The 19,349-nt window shown below is 33.8% G+C and overlaps 2 protein-coding genes and 1 long non-coding RNA gene across 5 annotated transcripts in view; all 3 read left to right on the top strand.

Annotated features, from left to right (window-relative positions):
* Positions 1–9,603, top strand: part of LOC124451512 — an 89,717-nt gene extending 80,114 nt beyond the window's left edge. For 2 of the 3 annotated variants that reach the window (XM_047002170.1, XM_047002171.1), the window contains exon 3: positions 4,599–9,603. In XM_047002170.1, the coding sequence (XP_046858126.1) occupies positions 5,158–7,647 (2,490 nt within the window). In that variant the 5' untranslated portion in view covers positions 4,599–5,157 and the 3' untranslated portion in view covers positions 7,648–9,603. Of the gene's footprint in view, positions 1–3,727; positions 3,956–4,598 lie in introns of those variants that run through there. The other variant, XM_047002172.1, reaches the window with a different exon arrangement.
* A 1,459-nt stretch (positions 9,604–11,062) lies between these two features.
* Positions 11,063–11,867, top strand: LOC124451290 (piggyBac transposable element-derived protein 3-like). Its single transcript, XM_047001912.1, has 2 exons — positions 11,063–11,777; positions 11,845–11,867. Exons 1-2 carry the CDS (start codon positions 11,063–11,065, stop codon positions 11,865–11,867), a joined length of 738 nt encoding a protein of 245 aa, XP_046857868.1.
* Positions 11,868–11,957: 90 nt separating this feature from the next.
* Positions 11,958–12,808, top strand: LOC124451563. The gene is made up of 4 exons (XR_006950527.1): positions 11,958–12,109; positions 12,183–12,224; positions 12,498–12,566; positions 12,686–12,808. It is a non-coding gene; the product is annotated as an uncharacterized LOC124451563 (long non-coding RNA).
* Positions 12,809–19,349: the final 6,541 nt, after the last annotated feature.

The raw sequence follows: 19,349 nt of genomic DNA, 5'->3' as shown, positions 1-19,349 counted from the left end.
AAAACTTACGACAAGCCAGGTCACGTTGCAAGAAAAACTGTCTGTTGCTCATTTCTTTTGCTGTTTTTCAGTTTTTACAATTTTTATGAGCACAAAACGGTTAAAACCACAAAGAATTCAACATAATTTAAGAATTTTTTTGATGATCCTTTTATTCGTTTGAAAATGACTGACTCAAGTAGTACCAACTATTGTCTGACTATAGCTGGTGATCTTTGCTTGGAAACTTAAACTTTGACGAAAAATGGCCATTTGGATCAATATTTGGATACATTTTGGCCTATTTTCTATTCTAATAATTTATCGGAATCATATTGGTAATTTAATAAAAAGTCTATGTCAAAAACATAAATCTGGTGAGAACCACATATGGACAATGAACATGATTGTTAACTTCTTTTCAGCTGTATCCAGTTACAAGGAAGTGAATCAGAATGATCTCGTGACTAGCCCATCCCTTTCATTTAAAGACATACACGTCTTCACAACTTTACAACGAAAGACATAAATGAAGAAATACTTCATTATAAAACTGTGAATTTACGTTGTGGAACGAAGGAATGAGTGCTGAAATATAGAAATAGTTGTTTTGGGTTATATTTGGTGAGTAAAATTTTATAAGACATTGATTTTAAAGCATTATTGTTTAGCTACTCGTTATATTGTATCACAGATTTTACAAACGTTTTTTTTTAAACTTTGAGATAAGTTTTTCAGTTGGCCGTTAATTTATTTAATTTTAAAGTTTTGTAACTTAATTTTTTACCTTTATTTTTCTTCGTTTTTAGTTTGAAGTTCAAATAAAGAGTTCACGATTAAAACCAAAGATTCGATCTCCATTAAAAGTAAGTCAAAGTATTTACAGCATTATATTCTATAGAAATTTCTTTTTTGAAAATGGCTTCACTACATGATAAACTGAAGATTGAGGCAAATGGATCTTGTTTAAGTAAACTTTTCATCAATAAAGGAACCCAAGCCTTAAAAACAATATTGCAATTAAATTTTAACAATTTATCGTCAAGTTTGACCAATGAACTTAATGATTCTTCTACAATGAGCAAATTGACCTTACTAAAAAAGGAAAAAGTCATCAATGAAATGCAATGGGATCTTTTTTATACATCAACTGGTTCACCAGACATTAAAAACTTTGACATCTCATTATTGACTGTCTTATTGCGTAGGATGCTGAATTTTTCTTTATAAACTGTAACTGACACTAGTGCCAGTCCTCAAGAATCGAAACAATATTGTTGTTAATGTAAACTTAGGAATTCGCAATCTATTACTACTTCTAACTCTTTATCGAAAATATAAGAATCATTGCGATCTGGATATAAACGGGAACAATCGGTAATGATACTTTACTTATATTCTGTTGTTTTGTTTGTTGTTTGTTCACTTTCTATCTAATTCTAAGTACATTTTTTGTATGTATCTAGTTGACATCTACTGTCAATAATACCAAATGTTGCGTGTTGGTGCCAGAACTTTTATGCTGCGGGAGTTATACAAACTATACTTGTCTATAGAAAAAATATGAACACATAAAAATTTATGTAGAGGGGGGGGTAACATGTCCAATTATGCATCACCTCCCTTCTTTGCCGAAGCCACTTTTGACTAAACTCTGTGTGTCTTAAAAAGGTTGATGATTGTATTGAACAAACAATTTATTTTGAAAGTAAGGAAATTAGCAAAATAAACAAATTTTACACGCAGGAAGAATGTATTTACACAGAGAAAGAACGCAATCGAATCTATTTTTTGTGAAATGTTGATTCATGCAACACAGTGAGCTTTTAAAATTATACTTTTAATCATGTTTGTTGAACAGTTTTAAGGTCTACTTTCATTGCAACTTTTACTGTTGTATCTACAGTGTTTTTATTGATCATAATTAATTATATTTGCGTGCAGTTGATGTTTGATATGTATTCATAATTTACAATGGCTTATTCAATAACAAAGGTTTTTTATAATATGAACTGACTTATGCAAGAATATACATGTATGGAATTTTTGACTAAGGAAGAGAAAAAATCCATTCACAGTTTCGAAACTCGTGTCTTAATCATTAGCATTCAAATCCTGTCTTAGATAGGTGATTCACTATTCCTGAGTTAAAACTTGTGAAACTTTATAAGACTTAGCAGTAGTCCTTTGGAATTTGACTAAGCTCAATGTTATCATGTACTCTGCATGAGATTCTTATTTATGTAATTTTATTTCTATAACAATTGTTTTTAGTCAGTGATGTATACTTAGTTATACAGCTAGAATTTTCTACATAGTTGTCATTAATGTTTTATAATACTGTTTGTTGAAGGAGATCCTGACTCACTCTTCATCTTCGTTCGTTATTTAAATGTGTTTATGTAACAAAACTCATATGGATAAGAAGTTGAGGTTTCAATAATGTATGAACTATGATCACCATTTTTTAACTGATATGTATGTAGTCGCGTTTTTTATATTAATTTTCCCATCTTTTGTTAGATACGTAACATGCAAAGAACTAAAGCAAGCATAATTTTGTCCACACGATCCTTGTATATGCAGCCCGATTTCTAAAACAAAGGTAACTTTACGTAAGTTAACTGAGATTTTGTATTTACATTTCTAACTTAGCAAATTTGATACCAAAGCATTGCGGAGTATGAAGTATGACTATAAAATAATCAATGTTTATTTCTATTCCAAATGAAAATCGTTTGAATGATTCTATAAGTGACTTTTAAAGCTATATTTAATACCACGACTGAAAAGTAGGTTTCATTTTTTGTTTCAAATTATCCACTATAAAAATGCGCTTAACATTCACAAATGCCACGTCATAACGTGACTTTTCTTTTTAAATATTATTAAACTTGAGTAAACAGTACAATGTACAAATGTAAAGTAAAGAATACGTTCCAGGGGTCAAAATGAACTCATGATAACGTATATATTTCATCATCAATCATTTTGCACGTAATTTATACTTAGATGAACTTTGATTTAGCATGTACACTGAGAAACTGAAATCATGATACTTGTTTTGTTTTCCAACGTGTCCAACTGTTTTAGTTACTTGAATTAAACCGTGTAACAACATAAAATCGAGAAATTTCACTGACTGTCAGGCCAGGCCAGCCGTGAGGTGATAGGCCCTTGCCTATCACCTCATTTTGCCTTGGGCCAGTAATATAATAGGGGACGGCGCCTCCCCATTTGGACACATGAAAATTGGAAAATTGGAGTTTATAGAAAAAGTAATGAATGACTTGTGTATTATTTGTACTTTTCTTACGTTATCTCATTATGCAGGAGACATTCATCAATTGTTAAGTTTTTAGAAATTCTCGTAGCATCTTCAAACGGAATCACGCTTTAAGTGTTATCAATATGAGCAGGCATGTGGCTAGATTGTAAAATTTGGGGAAACAACAACATTTTGGGGAAGAAGTTGTAGACGTCAAGTTATACTGTATTATAGCAAAAATATAATTTATCACTAGTTAGTTTTGTGGGTAGCCGCTGTGCATTCGCGGCTAACCACTATGCCATGTTGAAAAGTGTCTGAGTGAGGCAGTGAGGCAGGCAGTGTTTGTTCGTCGTGATATTCTCGGCTGTGTCATCGGTGATAGTCTCATATGTGAACGATCATGAATAGAATTGTTTTAAGTAAAGTCAATACTTATGTTGTTCTTTAATTACCTATGCGTTAGAGCGTATAATCTGCACTTTGTTTTAGTGACTATAGTCAAAACCTTGCAGCTGAAAGTATCATTCATTTATACGCTTTACTGGTGATTACAGACGTCAAATATATCTCGTTTGGGTAAAAAATACAAGGAACTTGATACTCTGTGCAGTCCGTACTTGTATTTTGTTCGGTATTTTATTCATATGTCGCGTTGTTTATCTCTCACCCTGTGTTCTGTGTTTTGGTGAGGAAAATGTAATGGAGGTAGAAGATAGTTTTCTTTATTTTCATTTCAATTAGTATTGATGACGATTTGGATTTAACAGATTGTCAAAAATAAATAAGAATTTAAATATTCGATTAGAGTCAAGCTATGGTTCTATGGGGGACTACTGCAGTTTAGCGGTCACTAGCGCTTTGGGTGTCCGCTAAGCTGCAGTCCAGCAAAAATTTAAATTGAAACAGAATGATCAGCAATATAATCCTTTCAAAATATTAATAAGCAAATATTCCTACAACAAAGCAAACCAGTTTGATTTATCCTGTTAAAAGAAAGACGTATCTCTTCACCACACGATTGTTAGACAAATAAGATATATTATCTATTAACTAGGAGTTACTATCGCAAGGGAGTTGCTTACCCCTCGCGCCGAGTATGCGAAAATATTATGATTTTTTGTGTTTTTTCATTGTATCAAGTCTACTATTTTTATGCCTTGATGTAAGATCAATTACTGGGTCATGTCACTAGGCAGTGAACACAATTTTTATCGAGAGAAAGAAATGAAGCACACAAGTCTTTATAAATGACTTGTAGTACTATTTTTAATTTATTCTTTTAACTTTTGTGAACATTTTGTACATTTTAAATTATACCTTTTTTCACAAACTCATTCCTCATTTCTAGAATAAAAAATGGCTACACCATCTAAAAAACTAAAGATTGAGGCAAATGGATCTCGTTTGAGTAAACTTTTAGTCAATAAAGGAACCCAAGCCTTACAAACAACATTTCAAATCATTATAAGCTTGCAATCATTAAACTTAAAAGATAAACTTAATGATGCTTTTAACAAAAGAAATTGGAATCATTAAAAGAGATAAAAGTCGTCAACGAAAAGCAATGGAACCTTCTTTACCCGTCAACTGGTTCACCTGACATTGAAAACTTTGATATTTCATTATTAACTGTCTTATTACGTAGCATATGTGGTCTAAAAGCGCCACGTGGTGGATGGGATGAGCCTTACTCTTCAGATACCTCACTCTCAGCAAACATTGCAAGAATAAAGTTATATCGAAACAAAGTGCACGGTCACATAACTGAAACTAGTGTAGATGACAGTAAGTTTGAGTACTTGTGGCAGGAAATTTCAAAAACATTGGTTGGTCTGGGTATTCAACAAACTGAAATAGATGAATTAAAGAAAGCTCCCCTCACTGCCGATGAAGCAAATAATATTGAAATGTTAAAAAACTGGTGTACTGTTGCTGAGAAAACAAAAGAAGTTGTGGAAGATATAAAAAATGACTTGGAGGAAATTAAAGAAATTGTGGCAACAAAAGCTGATGTAGCTGAAGTTACACAAGAAATGGCAACAAAAGCTGATGTAGCAGAAATGAAACAAGACATGGCAACCAAATCGGATTTAATAGAAGCAAGAGAAATGTTACGTGGAGAAACATGTTCGAATCTTGCAAAGTGTAATTTCAAAGGTCTTATGAAAGATCTTAACAAGAAATACCTTGAAGGCACTAGACAATGGATATTTGAAAAACTTGACACTTGGTTTAACGATAAAAGTGAAGATGCTTCTAATGTCATGATTTTGATTGCCGGTCCTGGTGTTGGTAAAAGTGTTTTTGCTGCTGAGGTGTGTCGACGATATTCTGAAAAGAAGAAACTTGCTGCTTCTCATTTCTGCAGATATAATCGATCAGACGAGAGGAATCCTCGAATGTTGATGGAATCATTGGCCTGTAGCATGTGTGATACAATATCAAATTTTAAAAGTAAACTGAATGAAGAATTACAGAGAAAACATTCCTACGAATCAGTCACCGATGCATTCCGTGTTTTATTAAATAATCCATTGCATTCATTTGAACATCATGAACCAATGCTTTTGGTTATTGATGCCTTAGATGAAAGCCAAGTTGATGGCAAAAGTGAATTGTTGGAATTGATTGCAGAAGAATTTGACCGACTGCCTAAATGGATTAAAATTTTCATCACGAGTCGTCCAGAACATCCTGTTCAAAAGGAGTTGAAAGACATGAATCCTGTGGAAATTACAACTCGTCCTCGTGATGAAAACAATGAAGAAGACCTGCACAAGTATTTGAGAATTCAGTTAAATAATGAGGTGCAAGAAGATCACTACGTTCTTCAGTTATTAGTTCAAAAATGTGAGGGATCATTTCTTTATGCGTATCACGCACAACTGAGATTGAGAGAAGAAAATATTGAGCTTACTTACGAAAACATTCAAGAATTAGTCCCTAGTGGGTTAAGCGGTGTCTACACAAAGCAATTCAAAAGAGTAAAAGAATTGTTAACGAAGAAAAGACCCGGAAATTCTGTTATCTCAGAAACTACTTTCATGCAATTTCTTGAATTGTTGGCTGCCTGTCGGGAGTTTTTACCATTAACTTTACTGTTTAGCTATTTAGGTTTTTTTGGTGACAACAAGTTTGAAGTCGGCAGTAAAATCATTGAACTGTTATCTCAAATTTTGCCAGTTTACGATGACTGTTTAACCGTGTATCACAAATCTCTAATTGATTGGTTGAAATCAGATGGTTACGAACAGCATGAGTTTACAGTTAATCCAAAAAATGGTCATAAGTTCTTATGGCATGCTTGTGAGAAAGAGTTAGAACAAATTAAGAAGATGAACATTTTTGAAGATCAGATAAACACTGCTATGATTAAATATGCTTTGGAGAATGGAATCTATCATATGTCAAAATGTGGCGAAAATGTTGACTTTAGTTGGGCAGTAGATGTCAAAGTTGTTTGTGCGAGGTTAATGTGTGTGGAAAGCAATAGATTTGAAATGTGTAAAATCATTGAGGAACTAGAAACTTTCTTGAGAAAAAATGTACTTGAGGAACAACTCTTTCATTTGTTTATTTTAAGGAGATATGAGTCAGATATGTTTGATTGTAGCTTAATTTATTTACAAATTGTTGCAAACGGAATTCATGGCAGTAACGACAAAAGATTATTGGCAAGGGATTTATTGAAACAAGGAAAGTTTGTTTCGTTTGAGGATTTAGACACAACATATTTAACAAACCGTCATCATTTGACTATCTCCATGCATGCTAACGTTACATCTCTTTGTATGTCGTCCAATGAAGAACTTCTTGCTGTAGGATATGAAAATGGTCAAATATCTATTTTTGAACTTCCTGAATTTACAGAAAGATGCACTCTCGGCACTGCACTCGATGATTCGAGGTTAGTTAAGTTGAATGTAGGTAGAATTATGTCTCGCTATGACATCTATGACGATGGAACTTTAAAGATATTTTGTTTTGCACAAGGAAACATATTTTGTTGCTCCTTTTCACCTACCTGTAATAGACTGGTAACTAGTGATGGATCTACTGAAGTAAAGTTGTGGGACGTTAACAATGGACGTTTGTTATTTTGTTTACAGTCAGATGATGTCGTTAATAGTTGCTCTTTCTCAGATTCTGGTTTGTTCATTACAGCAGAATATGTAAAGTATTACGATGAACTTCCTAAAGATGTGTTCACTGCATGGAGTTCATTAACTTTGCAAAGAATCGATCGACGCTGCGTTGTTGATTACCAAAAACTACAATGCACCGATAAATATTCAGAGTTCTTTGTTGCAGAATTCGTCAAGACTTCGTATATCTTTCAATTCCCAAAGGCAATCGATATTTTTCAAGAAAAATTACTATACACTACCTACATATAATGACAACACACCATTATCGTGATTGTATTTTTATCATACAAGCCAGAATGGAAAGCTTTCTGAAATCACTCAGTTGACAAAATACAACGATCAAGGAGAAATCGTGTTTTGTTTACCAAATTTTAGGTGTCCATGTGTTGATAGGAATCTTGACAAAGTCCATCCCATCTCGTTTAGAGAATTTTACGTTGTGCCGTATTTTTCCAAGCTTAAAATTTTCAAAACTGATCATCTTTGGAGACCTTCATTTATCTTTGAGAAATTTAAAATTGAATGTTGTTGTTTTTCACCGGATGGATCTTTTTTGGCTGCTTTCGCTGTTGGTGACCACGTCAACATTCATATTTGGAGCATTGAACGTTGCACTATTATTCAATCTGTACCAATGCAACTGAAGAATGCATTGGGATGTTGGTGGTCAGATGGCTTACTGTGGATTTGGGATGGTTCTGATCATTTTACGAAGATATCAACTTCGTCTGAAAATTTTGTAGATTCTACTCAAGCAAAGCAAGTTAACATTGGATTTAAACCTAAGAAAATCTTAACATTTGGTGATGTCTTAGTTTGTATTGACGAAGAAAAGTTTGTTCAAGTTGTTAGAATTAACAAAGGTGAGATACAATACAACAAAAGACTTCCTGTCAAGTGTTTTGAATTAAAAGCAGCAGCTGTATCACCTGATAATTCTGTTTTAACTGTAAACAAAACAGAATACACATTATGGAAATGGGGAAATAACAACAATGAACTTTACTTGAAACCTTGGCATACTGCAGAAATACACATGAGAATACCTTCATTTTGCAGCGATCCGATATCTGAAAATTGTCCTGATGTCAGTTGCTCTATTAGTGATAGTAACCAAGCGGTCATTGCATTTCACTTCTACAGTGACATCCTGAGCACTGGCATTTGTGTAATTAATGTGCATAAAAAGAATGACATGGGTACGATTTTCCATTGTATTGATAAATCAGAGTATCTACTTCTTGAAAGCACAATCGTACATAAATCATATTTAATTGGTGAATCTGAAGTCTCATTTGCTGGTAGCAGTTTGTTTGCTCTAGATTTAAACAGTGGTAAAGTATGCGCTAGATTTGAAGATATAAGTGATGTATTTTTTATAACTATGCATTACAACACAGGAACTTTAGCTTTAGTAACAAATGGTGGATGCGGAATTAAATTTTTAAAACTTAATGTTCCTGAATAAATCTAGTAACTCAACCTTTGTGGTTATATTAATCTATTGTATTTACGAACATTAAATATCACTTAAAACTAACATAAAAAGTTCTTTATATCACAAAAAGACAGTTATTTATGGTATCAACAGCGAACTCAAAAATATTGTAGAAGAAATTGTCCATATCCTTTGTTTTAACCGTGGAAAAACTGTATGTTTTTAATTATGTAAAAATATCACGGACAGAGAGAGATATTAGTTTTTTGTGATGTAAAGTAAAGATCTTTTTTGTCCTATGATTCCCGTCAACTTTCAAATTTATATTTGGAGAATTCAACACTATAACATTGTCAAAGCTGTGATGAAATTGAGAATATCACACGAAGATGTTGATTGTCGTAAGGATGGTAGCTTGTTTTACATGTGAAAATTACCAAGAGTGAGAAACCTTTGATCTCTGAACGAACACTATATTGATGGTTTACTTTTTAATACAAATGTATGGTCAGATAATTTGGTTATTTTTATTATACATTAAAGGTTCACTACATAGAAATGAAAGAATGTCGACAACTCATTCATTGTGAGTCTGACAATATGGTGTTGTTGTAGATGAAGATTATTTTGTTTAAATTATAGAGTGACTTTCTTTGGACATTCTTTCAAAAACTGTAAATAAACTTACGTTACGCATGTTAATATCGTGGAAACAAGTTTTGTATGATGTTAAAAATTCACATTTATAAAACACCATCATTATGTCATGTCATGTCATTCAATTTTATTGTCATTAGTTGAAAAATGTGAGAGATCATTTCTGTACGTTTATTATGTACATATGACCTTAACCCTTAAATACCCGGGGTGACATATATGTCACATGTCTTTTATTGTTTTAAAATATTTATTTTCTCTCTTTAATACCCAGTGTGACATATATGGCACTCTTGGCCGTCATATTAAATTATTAAACTCAATAAACGGGAGGGGGGGTTGTCAAACACTATATATTTCGATTTCAAAATGTTTGCCATCACGCTTCGAACATTGTATTGATGTCCTTGAGTTGTTCGCGGTAGAAATTGCACTTAAAGGGCAAAGCTATAACTTTTTAGCGGTTTCATATAAACAAGCTATAGTTAAGGTATAAAATATAGTTGAATACTGGCATTAAAATAAAAAATTTTCATCGTGGATTGCGTTTGAATTGAGACGTGCCAAATATGTCACATTGGTCATTTAAGTACCTTGAAAGGCATTATTGAAATGAAGTAGAAAAATTGCCATATTTTGTAATTATCATTTGTGGAGATATTATACATCTATGTATTCTCTGTAAATATTGTTATTACAAATTAAATAATATCTATTATCATTACAAATTAAATAATAATATTTTTTATAGCTTTTCTTAGTTCATTCAGTTGACAGTTTCATATGTAAGTATGCGAAGAAGTCGACAAGATTATGCAGTTAATGATCTACTAGAGTTAATCGACAAAAGTGATAGCGAGTTTGAATTCAGTGATGGGGATTCTGAAGACGAATACACTCTTGAAAATGACCTAGAGGTTGAAGACTGTAGTAATGATCAGCAAGGAGAAAATAGAAGTGATGAAAGTGACAGTGGAGATATTGACTATGTCCCTTTGGTTGAATTACAAAAACGGAAGAATTCCTCCAGCTCCACTCAAAAAAAAATATACATACAGATGGAAGAGCCATGGTTTTGATGCACCAGAAGTGCCTTTCCTTGGTGAGGAATACATAGTGCAAAATCCAGAGCCATCACCATTGGAATTTTTTCATCAATTTGTTTCAAGCGAGATGATTGAAAATATTTGTGAACAAACAAATATTTACAGTGTAGAGAAGGATGGTGCTTCTGTAGATACATCAGTCAATGAGCTGGAGAAATTAGTTGGCATGTATTTCCTCACGGGGTTGATTCAGCTTCCATCAGTGAAAGCTTATTGGGAAAGTGCCACTCGGTTTCCAGCTATTGCTGATGAAATGAGTCGGAATCGGTTCCAAAAGCTCCTTAGCTCACTTCATTTTGCTAACAACAATGAAGTTGCTGATGATAAAAAAAGATCGGATTTGGAAACTGCGACCGTGGCCGAATCAGCTGAAACTAAATTTTCTAGGAGTTACCCCAGAAGAGCACCAATCCATTGATGAGGTCATGGTAGCATTCAAAGGTAAACATGTCCTCGTGTGTACATGCCAAATAAACCAACCAAATGGGGCTACAAGTTATGGGCACGGGCTTCAACAAGTGGATTTATGCATGACTTTGAGGTCTATGAAGGGGCATCAGAAGCAACCGTTGATCGTTCAGATGTTGGTGTAAGCGGTGAGGTTGTATTGAAACTTGCATCAAGCTTATCTTCTGGTAAAAACCATAAGCTTTTTGCAAACAACTATTTCACTTCACTTCCCCTAGTTGAAAAGCTTCAGGAGAGAGGGATTCAATTCACTGGGACCATTCGTAACAACCGATTGAAAGGATGTCCACTAGTCTCTGAAAAAGACCTAAAATCAAAAGGCCGAGGATCATATGATATGAAAGTTTACTTAAACAAGAAAATTGTTGTTCTAAGATGGCTGGACAAAAAAGCTGTGACACTGATTTCAAGTTATTGTGGCGCACAGCCAATGGGAGTGGCCAAGAGATGGAGCAAAACAGAGAAGAAGTTTGTTGGCATTCCAAAACCCGAAATAGTTAATGAGTATAACAAATTCATGGGAGGGATTGATCTTATGGACATGCTCTCCTCTCTCTATCGATATTCGATCAGGTCCCGAAGATGGTATTTGTACATCTGGTACCACACCATGACAGTTGCCTTAGTCAACTCATGGCTTGTTTATCGCAAGCATCAGCAAAATGGTAAATTCATGAAGCTTAGCAAATTCCAAGCCTTGGTTGCAGAAGGTTTGTTAAAGGCTGGGAAAAGCAGGAAAAGAGTTTGTCCATCAGACACCAGATCTCCACCATTTAGAAAGCAACGCAAAACGTCAATAGATCGAAAGAATGGGTACAACTTTCCAGGCGCGAAGATCTGCGAAATAAAAATACCGAATACTTGTACAAAATTTGCCGGTTATGCTCCAAACACTTCGAAGACTGCATGTTTACTAATAGTCAAAAAAGGCGATTAAATCCTGCAGCAAAGCCCACGATTTTCGACATTCCAAACAAACCACCAACTGTAGGTCAAAATTGACGAATTCTACGAAGGACAACCACCGATATTGCCACTAAAGGTAATTCAATTATTTTTATTTTCTTAAGTCCTTTAGAGCATAATAATTTTTGTGCTGTGTTCTTTTTTTTCAGCCAAGAGACAGAAGCTGATAAGAAAATCGAAAGCAACTGAAGGTATGATAGAGAAATTCAAATTATATGACAATGCAAAAACTCTTGAAAACCGTCTACATTTTACGACGTGCTCTTTTTCCATTCATTTTCTCAAAATTACTTATTGTAAATTGTTTCTCTGGAATTATGCCTTAGCTTTATTTATGACAATGATATGAGGAAAACCCATCCTTGGAGATTGTTTTCAGTTTTTATGTTTTTCACACACTTTTTTTAAAATCTTATCACAATTGTTAACATTTTAACAACAGAAATATGTTCGTTGATAAATAGTTCAAGAAAGTGTTTGTGATAGCCCCGATCAAGAAATAATGGAAACTGACGATACAACGAGAAAGCAAGGTATATTTAATAATACATTTAAAATTAATTCTTCAACGTAACTCAAGACTAGTACGGTAGTAAAAGTATAAGTTTTGCACTAGATACAATAAATTAATCAAAGGACAAATTGTTTTTAGGTGAATTTTAAGGGCACCAAGAAAATTTGTCACGAACAAGAACATTAGATTTCTGTTGTCAAACCAGCACTAGCCTCACCAACAATACACCAAGGAAAAAAAAGCAAAAAATGGTGATCAGATCTAAACATGAAAAAATCAGAAATTGAACACAAAATTGAACAAGATAGTGAAGAACAAGGCAACACATCAACAAGTACTAGAAAATGCTCTCAAGAAACTACCTGATCATTTGGCAAATTTTGTAAGAACACAGATAAAGTTACATACAGCCAAGAAAAAAGGAAGACGATATTCACCTGAAATGAAATCCATTGCAATTTCTATGTACCATGCAAGTGGGAAAGCATATCGGCTGTTGTCGAAACTGTTTATTTTACCAAGCAAGACCTCTCTTCGAAATTACATATCTAGAGTACCAACAGAAACAGGGATATCACAGGCCACAGTCAATACTCTACAGCAGAAAGTTTCTCAGATGGATCCAATGGAAAGGTTGTGCACTCTTTGTATGGATGAGATTTCATTAAAGTGCCATCTACAATACAGCATTCCCAAAGATAAAGTCCTTGGTTTAGAAGATTTTGGTTCTGGATTCCGAACAAACAAGGTGGCAACTACTGCAATGGTTCTATTGACAAGAAGTATTTCTGGTAGGTGGAAACAGCCTCTTGGTTATGTGCTTGCCAATGGAGGATGCCCAACTGAAATTTTGGAAGATGTTCTTAAAGAAGCCCTAGACAAAATTGGAGCAAATTGGTCTAAATGTAGTGGTGGTAATATCCGACATGGGTTCCAATTTTCATAGTTTTGCCAACCATTTGGAAGTAACCCCTGACAAACCGTGGTTTACTTATAACAAAAGAACTTACCCTCACATGTTTGATCCCCCTCATCTAATGAAGTGTGTTCGAAACAACCTAATGAAATACACCTTTAAGTTTGATGGCCTTGCTGCTTCATAGAATGATATTGAACAATTTTATAACAAAGACAGTTCACTTCACACAAGGCTTGCACATAAATTAACGGACAAACACATCCACCCAAATAATTTTGACAAAATGAAAGTCAAATATGCCACTCAAGTTTAAGTTACACTGTGGCCGCAGAAATTTGTACATATGTGAGTATGGGTGGTCTTCCTTCCTCTGCAATGGGAACTTCAAAGTTTGTTTCCAAATTTTATTCTATTTTTGACTGTGTAAACAGTTCCATGTTGCAAACGAGTAAAAAACTTAGATGTGCCATCAATGAAAAATCATTCCACATTGAGTTTCTGAAGGAAAGCATTAATTTCATCAAAAAAATGAAAGTGTTCCAAGGGAATAAAGATGTCACTGGTAGAGTTAAGTGTCTGCATGGCTGGTTAGTGACACTTAAAGCCATCATCTCGATATGGGAAACATTACGATCAGTGCATCAGTTTAAGTTTCATTTTACCAGACGACTAAATACTGACCCACTAGAAAATTTTTTGGTACTATTCGTCGCCAGGGAGGCAATAGTGATAGCCCCACTCCAACCCAATTTATGCAAGCATTTAGAAAGCTTTTCTTCAGTTCCTTCTAACCTGTTCATCTGGAAATTGTGACAACGACCTTGATTCTATGCTGGTTGAGTATTCCAAAAATGTTGCAAAGAATAAAGTCAGCCAGAAGAAAACGGTTCAAGTCTTTCCACCTCCGCAACCACAAATTTTAGCAATTGGTCCTACTGACTACAAGGAGCCAAATGTTGTTACCAACATAATGAGGGAAAATGCCATTGCATATGTGCCTGGTTTTCTTCTAATGAAGAGTTTCAAACTCCACTCTCGTCTGAAATGCACCAATACTCTTTCATCTAAAGAACTGGATGATATCAGAAAGTTATTCTGCCACTTTAAAGCATTCGATGAAAAGAAATCTGATTTAGGAGGACTACAATCACCATCTTCTCCTTATCTGGAATACATCATCAAACTTGAAGACACATTTATTAAGACGTTTTCTGTCTACACAAAGAGCGAAGGTGTTGGTCGAAGTATATTAGACACTGTCAAGTCCATACCAAAGGAATTTGATTGCTCTACGGAATTGCCATTTGAGTTCTTGCAGAAACTTTTTGTACGAATGCGCATTTATTACGCCATAAAATTTGCGAACCGCATATTCGCAACAACTAAAAAGAAAGACAGAAAGTACATTAAAGTCACACACCTTTGAGGGCTTTGTGCATATAATTTTTGTCCTTTATAAAACTAAATTGAAAACAAAAGCTTTTATATCACAATAATATATTTAACATGTAATACATCCAAGTTCATTTAAGTCCTCAGGACTTGCGAACCTCAGAACCTGTTCAAGCTTTCCGACTGAATTTCGCTATAAATATATTAAATAAATGCATTTGTTAAATGATATATACAAAATACTTGCCTTTTATTTCAATTTCTTTCAAAAGATGCCAAAACAGCCAACAGCTCAAAAATCTACATTTTAACCCACTTTACGGCTTCCACTCCATATATTTTCATAGTAAATGTTGTACACTTTACTGGCCAGAGTAATGGCGGCCGTCACATTTCCGGTATGCGCGAAACAAACTGCGCGCCACGCTTACATCAAAGGTTACCGACGCGAGTTGCCCTTCTATATATTCTCTATTCTATGTTTGAACTGAAGAATTGAATTTTTTTGAGTAAAATTTTTTTGATTAAAATATTAAAGAATGATAAACTTCACTTTCTATTTTTATTTTTTAAAATATAATTTATCATTATAATGTTGATAATAATACAACGTACAATATATAGCTACAGTTCTAACTTGTAACAATTGTACACAACAATAAACGTTTTACTGATAATTTTGAAGATCCATGTGCTTTAAACACTTTAATGTAACAGAATTTTCAGGTTCTAAGTTAGTGTCATCTTATAAAAAACAGGTACGTATAGCGTACATTTTGTTGTCTTTTGATGACTAAGGTAAACATTGTAGTTTTTCAAAATAAACATGTTTCTGCATCACGTGATGTCATCTTCAGTATTAGTGACAATATTATGCATATGATACAACATATATGGTAGTAATGTGATACAGTGGTAGTTTATTTAAATATAAGTAGATTATACACAGTAAAATATTGACATGAATTAATGATAAATGTGTTTACAAGCTCTTCTCTAATTTAAAATTTTAAAATCTTAAGTTTTTAAGTTTTTCTTACTTTACAAGAGGGGAGAAATAACTAAGTTATAAAATTAGGGTAACCTCTCGAGCATGTGCAACCCTCAACCTTCAATCTCCGGCTTGCACTGATCTGCTTTTGAGTTCTCTCAAAATTCTTCTCGGTTTGCATAAGCCTGTTTAAAAACATGAAACATCTTTTCTTTCTTAATTGCATGATAATGTTACATTGAGGCTTCATTTGACAAAATTTAAGGCTTTGGCTGCGTTTACACTATACCAGATTTGCTCATCAAGATATCTTCATTTGGTTTCAAGTGGTAACAGTTTGGAGTAAATGCCTATTAAGTTGATAGATTTTAGTCAATTTAATTTTTGTTGTAATATTGTTTTGTTGTTATTGGTCTCCTGTGCCACTATCTGCGGTACTTTATGACCAGCGGTACTCACTCTTATGTTTATCCGCCATATTATTGTTTGTAGCATTTAAGTTGTTTTTTAAAGTTAAATAAAGCCTAAAGAATGGTAAATTACAACAAATATGTTTTTTGCATTTAACGATATCACTGACTTTTAATACATAGAAAATTTAACCTGCAACGCTAGCAATTCTTTACAGTAAACAGGGCCTTATTTTAGTTCACAAATATAAAGTTCGATGTTTGAAACAGGCAAACAATTTTGTTCAAAGACGTTAGAGGATTAATTATTGTATGTTTGAAAGGTCATATAAACCTCGAGCCAATAAAAATTAAAAATTCTATCATGATGTCAATTTCAGAAGTATTCGTATTTGTTTACTTTAACGTCAATCAAGTCGCTTTAACTTTATAGAGAGGAAATGTAAGTACTGTGTATTTACTGGCGAACAGGCGAAGTAAGAAATATATGGAAGAAATGAACAGGTCTTGTTAAAACCTTCGTAATGTGAAGGATTTTACTATTCGCGACTAAAATGGTCAAATCAAGAGTGGTAAATATGTTCAGAAAGGATGTCCATGACGTCTGTACTGTATTGGTTGAATATTGAGGTTACACCATAAATGGAATGATAAAAATTTATTAAAAGAACATTGTATAACATGTATGAACATTTATGTTGGACTATGAAAACTGACTACATTCTACAAAGATGAAAAGAGGAAAATGCAAAAGAGGAGAATGGAGAAACATGATCCAGGTTTTATAGTTCGTAAGTAGAGTAGACAAGTTTTAAATTTTGTTTGCATGTGTATGTGGTTATTATGAAGGATCACGGTGTTCTATTTTTACAATTTGAAGATAAATAAAAAATATCATGTTTAAACTAGGATTTTGTGATTAAATCTTTCAATTTTTTGTTGCCAATATAAGAGGCCAAGTGCTGCAAGTAAATAGTTGGTTTTCACTCGTTATTTTATTTAAATGCATACTAAAATATTTCAGTTTCTAAAGAAAAATTACAACACAATAGTCTATTTTAAAAAGCGTTCATTGAATTTCTGAGAGAAAAAATGTTGCTAAGTAATTGCACGAAGCATAAAAACTTATGTGATCAATAAAAAAGCAAGAGACACCAAGTAACCGGTGTCAGATTGGAAAAGAAAAGTTTTAAACTACGACGTTATTTGAAACTGAATCAAAGGTTTTACCAAAATCAAAGGAGACCACTCGAACAAAATCTGCATGCTCGTTCAACCTTTTTAACAAAAGATACCGACGTTTGTAACCCTTACAACTTAACTAGCATATATTACTAAAAGTAGTTAACAAAAACGGAAGATGCCTAATGAGAAATTAATTTAACCTAGTGCAGAGAAGCCTATACCTATTCAAACGAGCCTTTGTTAAAAGATATTATATCTTTTCTTACATAAAGTACGCCAAGTCAATGTTTCCTGTTTCTAGTTTGCTATTTGCATTTTTATTTGAGGGAGAAAGTTTTCCTTCTTGTTTCAATGTAATAAACCATATTTAATCATTTGTACTTTGCTTGAAGTTTTCTCTTATGCCAAAGAAGACAAGTACCTCCAAAGTTTGAACGCTTCTACCAAGGTATTTATATAAACAACTAATATTTGAAATACCATCGATCAATTTTCTATAAAAGCGATTGTGTTGAGTAGCGTAGTCAGTTCTCAAGTTTAGTCACCCTATGAAAATTTCGGAATTTTATGATCATTTATTTCTTTGAAAACCTTTTGTTTTCATTGAGAGTCTTTCACTGATCATCAGAAAGTTTAATAAAATCAATTGTGTTTTTTTAATGTACACCGTGAATGTTTAACGACATCAGAACTCAATTTTCTAAAGCTGTTCATCCGACATCACTATTCACACTTGTGAAACAGTGTGCAATTGACAGCATGATGAATAATGCTATGCATGTTAAGGACTTGACTGTAAATGATGCTGGAGAATGTGGGATTTCCATTGATGGCACCTGGCAGAAGCGAGGATACTCTTCACACAATGGTGTTGTCACGGTAATTTCCCTTGATACCAAGAAGTGCCTTGACATAGAAGTGCTTTCTGACAAGTGTCAGCAGTGTATCAAGTGGAGGAAGAAACAAAGTGATGCTAGATTTAAAGAATGGGAGGCAACTCATGTTTGTAAAATAAATCATACTGGGAGTTCTGGCAGCATGGAAACGGCAGGTGCACTGAGGATGTTTGAAAGGTCTTTTGCTACAAGAGGGCTGAAGTATAAACATATGCTTGGGGATGGTGATTCATCTACATATAATGCAGTCCTAGCAAGCAAACCATATAGAGAAGATTGTCTACCAAATAAATTGGAGTGCATTGGGCATGTGCAGAAAAGAGTGGGAAGTAGGTTGCGAAGACTCAAAAGTACTAGTAAAGGAAGAAAGCTTGCTGATGGGAAGGGTATGTCAGGTAAAGGTGGACTAACTGATGGCAAAATAGATGTGCTCCAAAATTATTATGGTCTGGCAATCAGAGAAAACCTTCACAGTGTTGAGGAAATGGCAAAGGCTGTGATGGCATCACTTTTTCATGTGGCATCAACAACGGAGAATCCACAGCATCACCTTTGTCCAAAAGGAATGGACAGTTGGTGTGGATATCAACTTGACAAGGATGGTTATAACCACAAGAATGGCCTTCCAAAGTCCATTGTTGATTTGTTAGAGCCTATTTTTGAGGATTTGGCCGACCCTACATTATTAAAGAAATGTCCACATGGTTTGACACAAAATCCAAATGAATGTTTGAATGGACTTATTTGGGATAGATGTCTGAAGACAATCTATGTTGAACATGAAACTGTGGCTCTTGCCACATATTTAGCTGTTTTGAAATTTAATGATAGAGACATTTCCTTCCTAAAGATATTTGAAGATTTGGACATAACACCAGGTTTCTTCACTTGCCAAGGTGTGCACATTTGTGACCAAGCTCGAATAAAGCTTTCAGCAAAAAAAAGCACTGAGAAGGTGAAGGGACAAAGAAAATCGCTAAGATATTATAGAAAAAAGTATTTAGACAAG

Source organism: Xenia sp. Carnegie-2017, unplaced genomic scaffold (genome assembly GCF_021976095.1).
Source record: "Xenia sp. Carnegie-2017 unplaced genomic scaffold, XeniaSp_v1 HiC_scaffold_24, whole genome shotgun sequence".
NCBI classification, from domain to species: Eukaryota; Metazoa; Cnidaria; class Anthozoa; order Malacalcyonacea; family Xeniidae; genus Xenia; species Xenia sp. Carnegie-2017.
The sequence above is the reverse complement of the archived record's forward strand: the minus strand, read 5'-3'. Positions and strand labels throughout refer to the sequence as shown.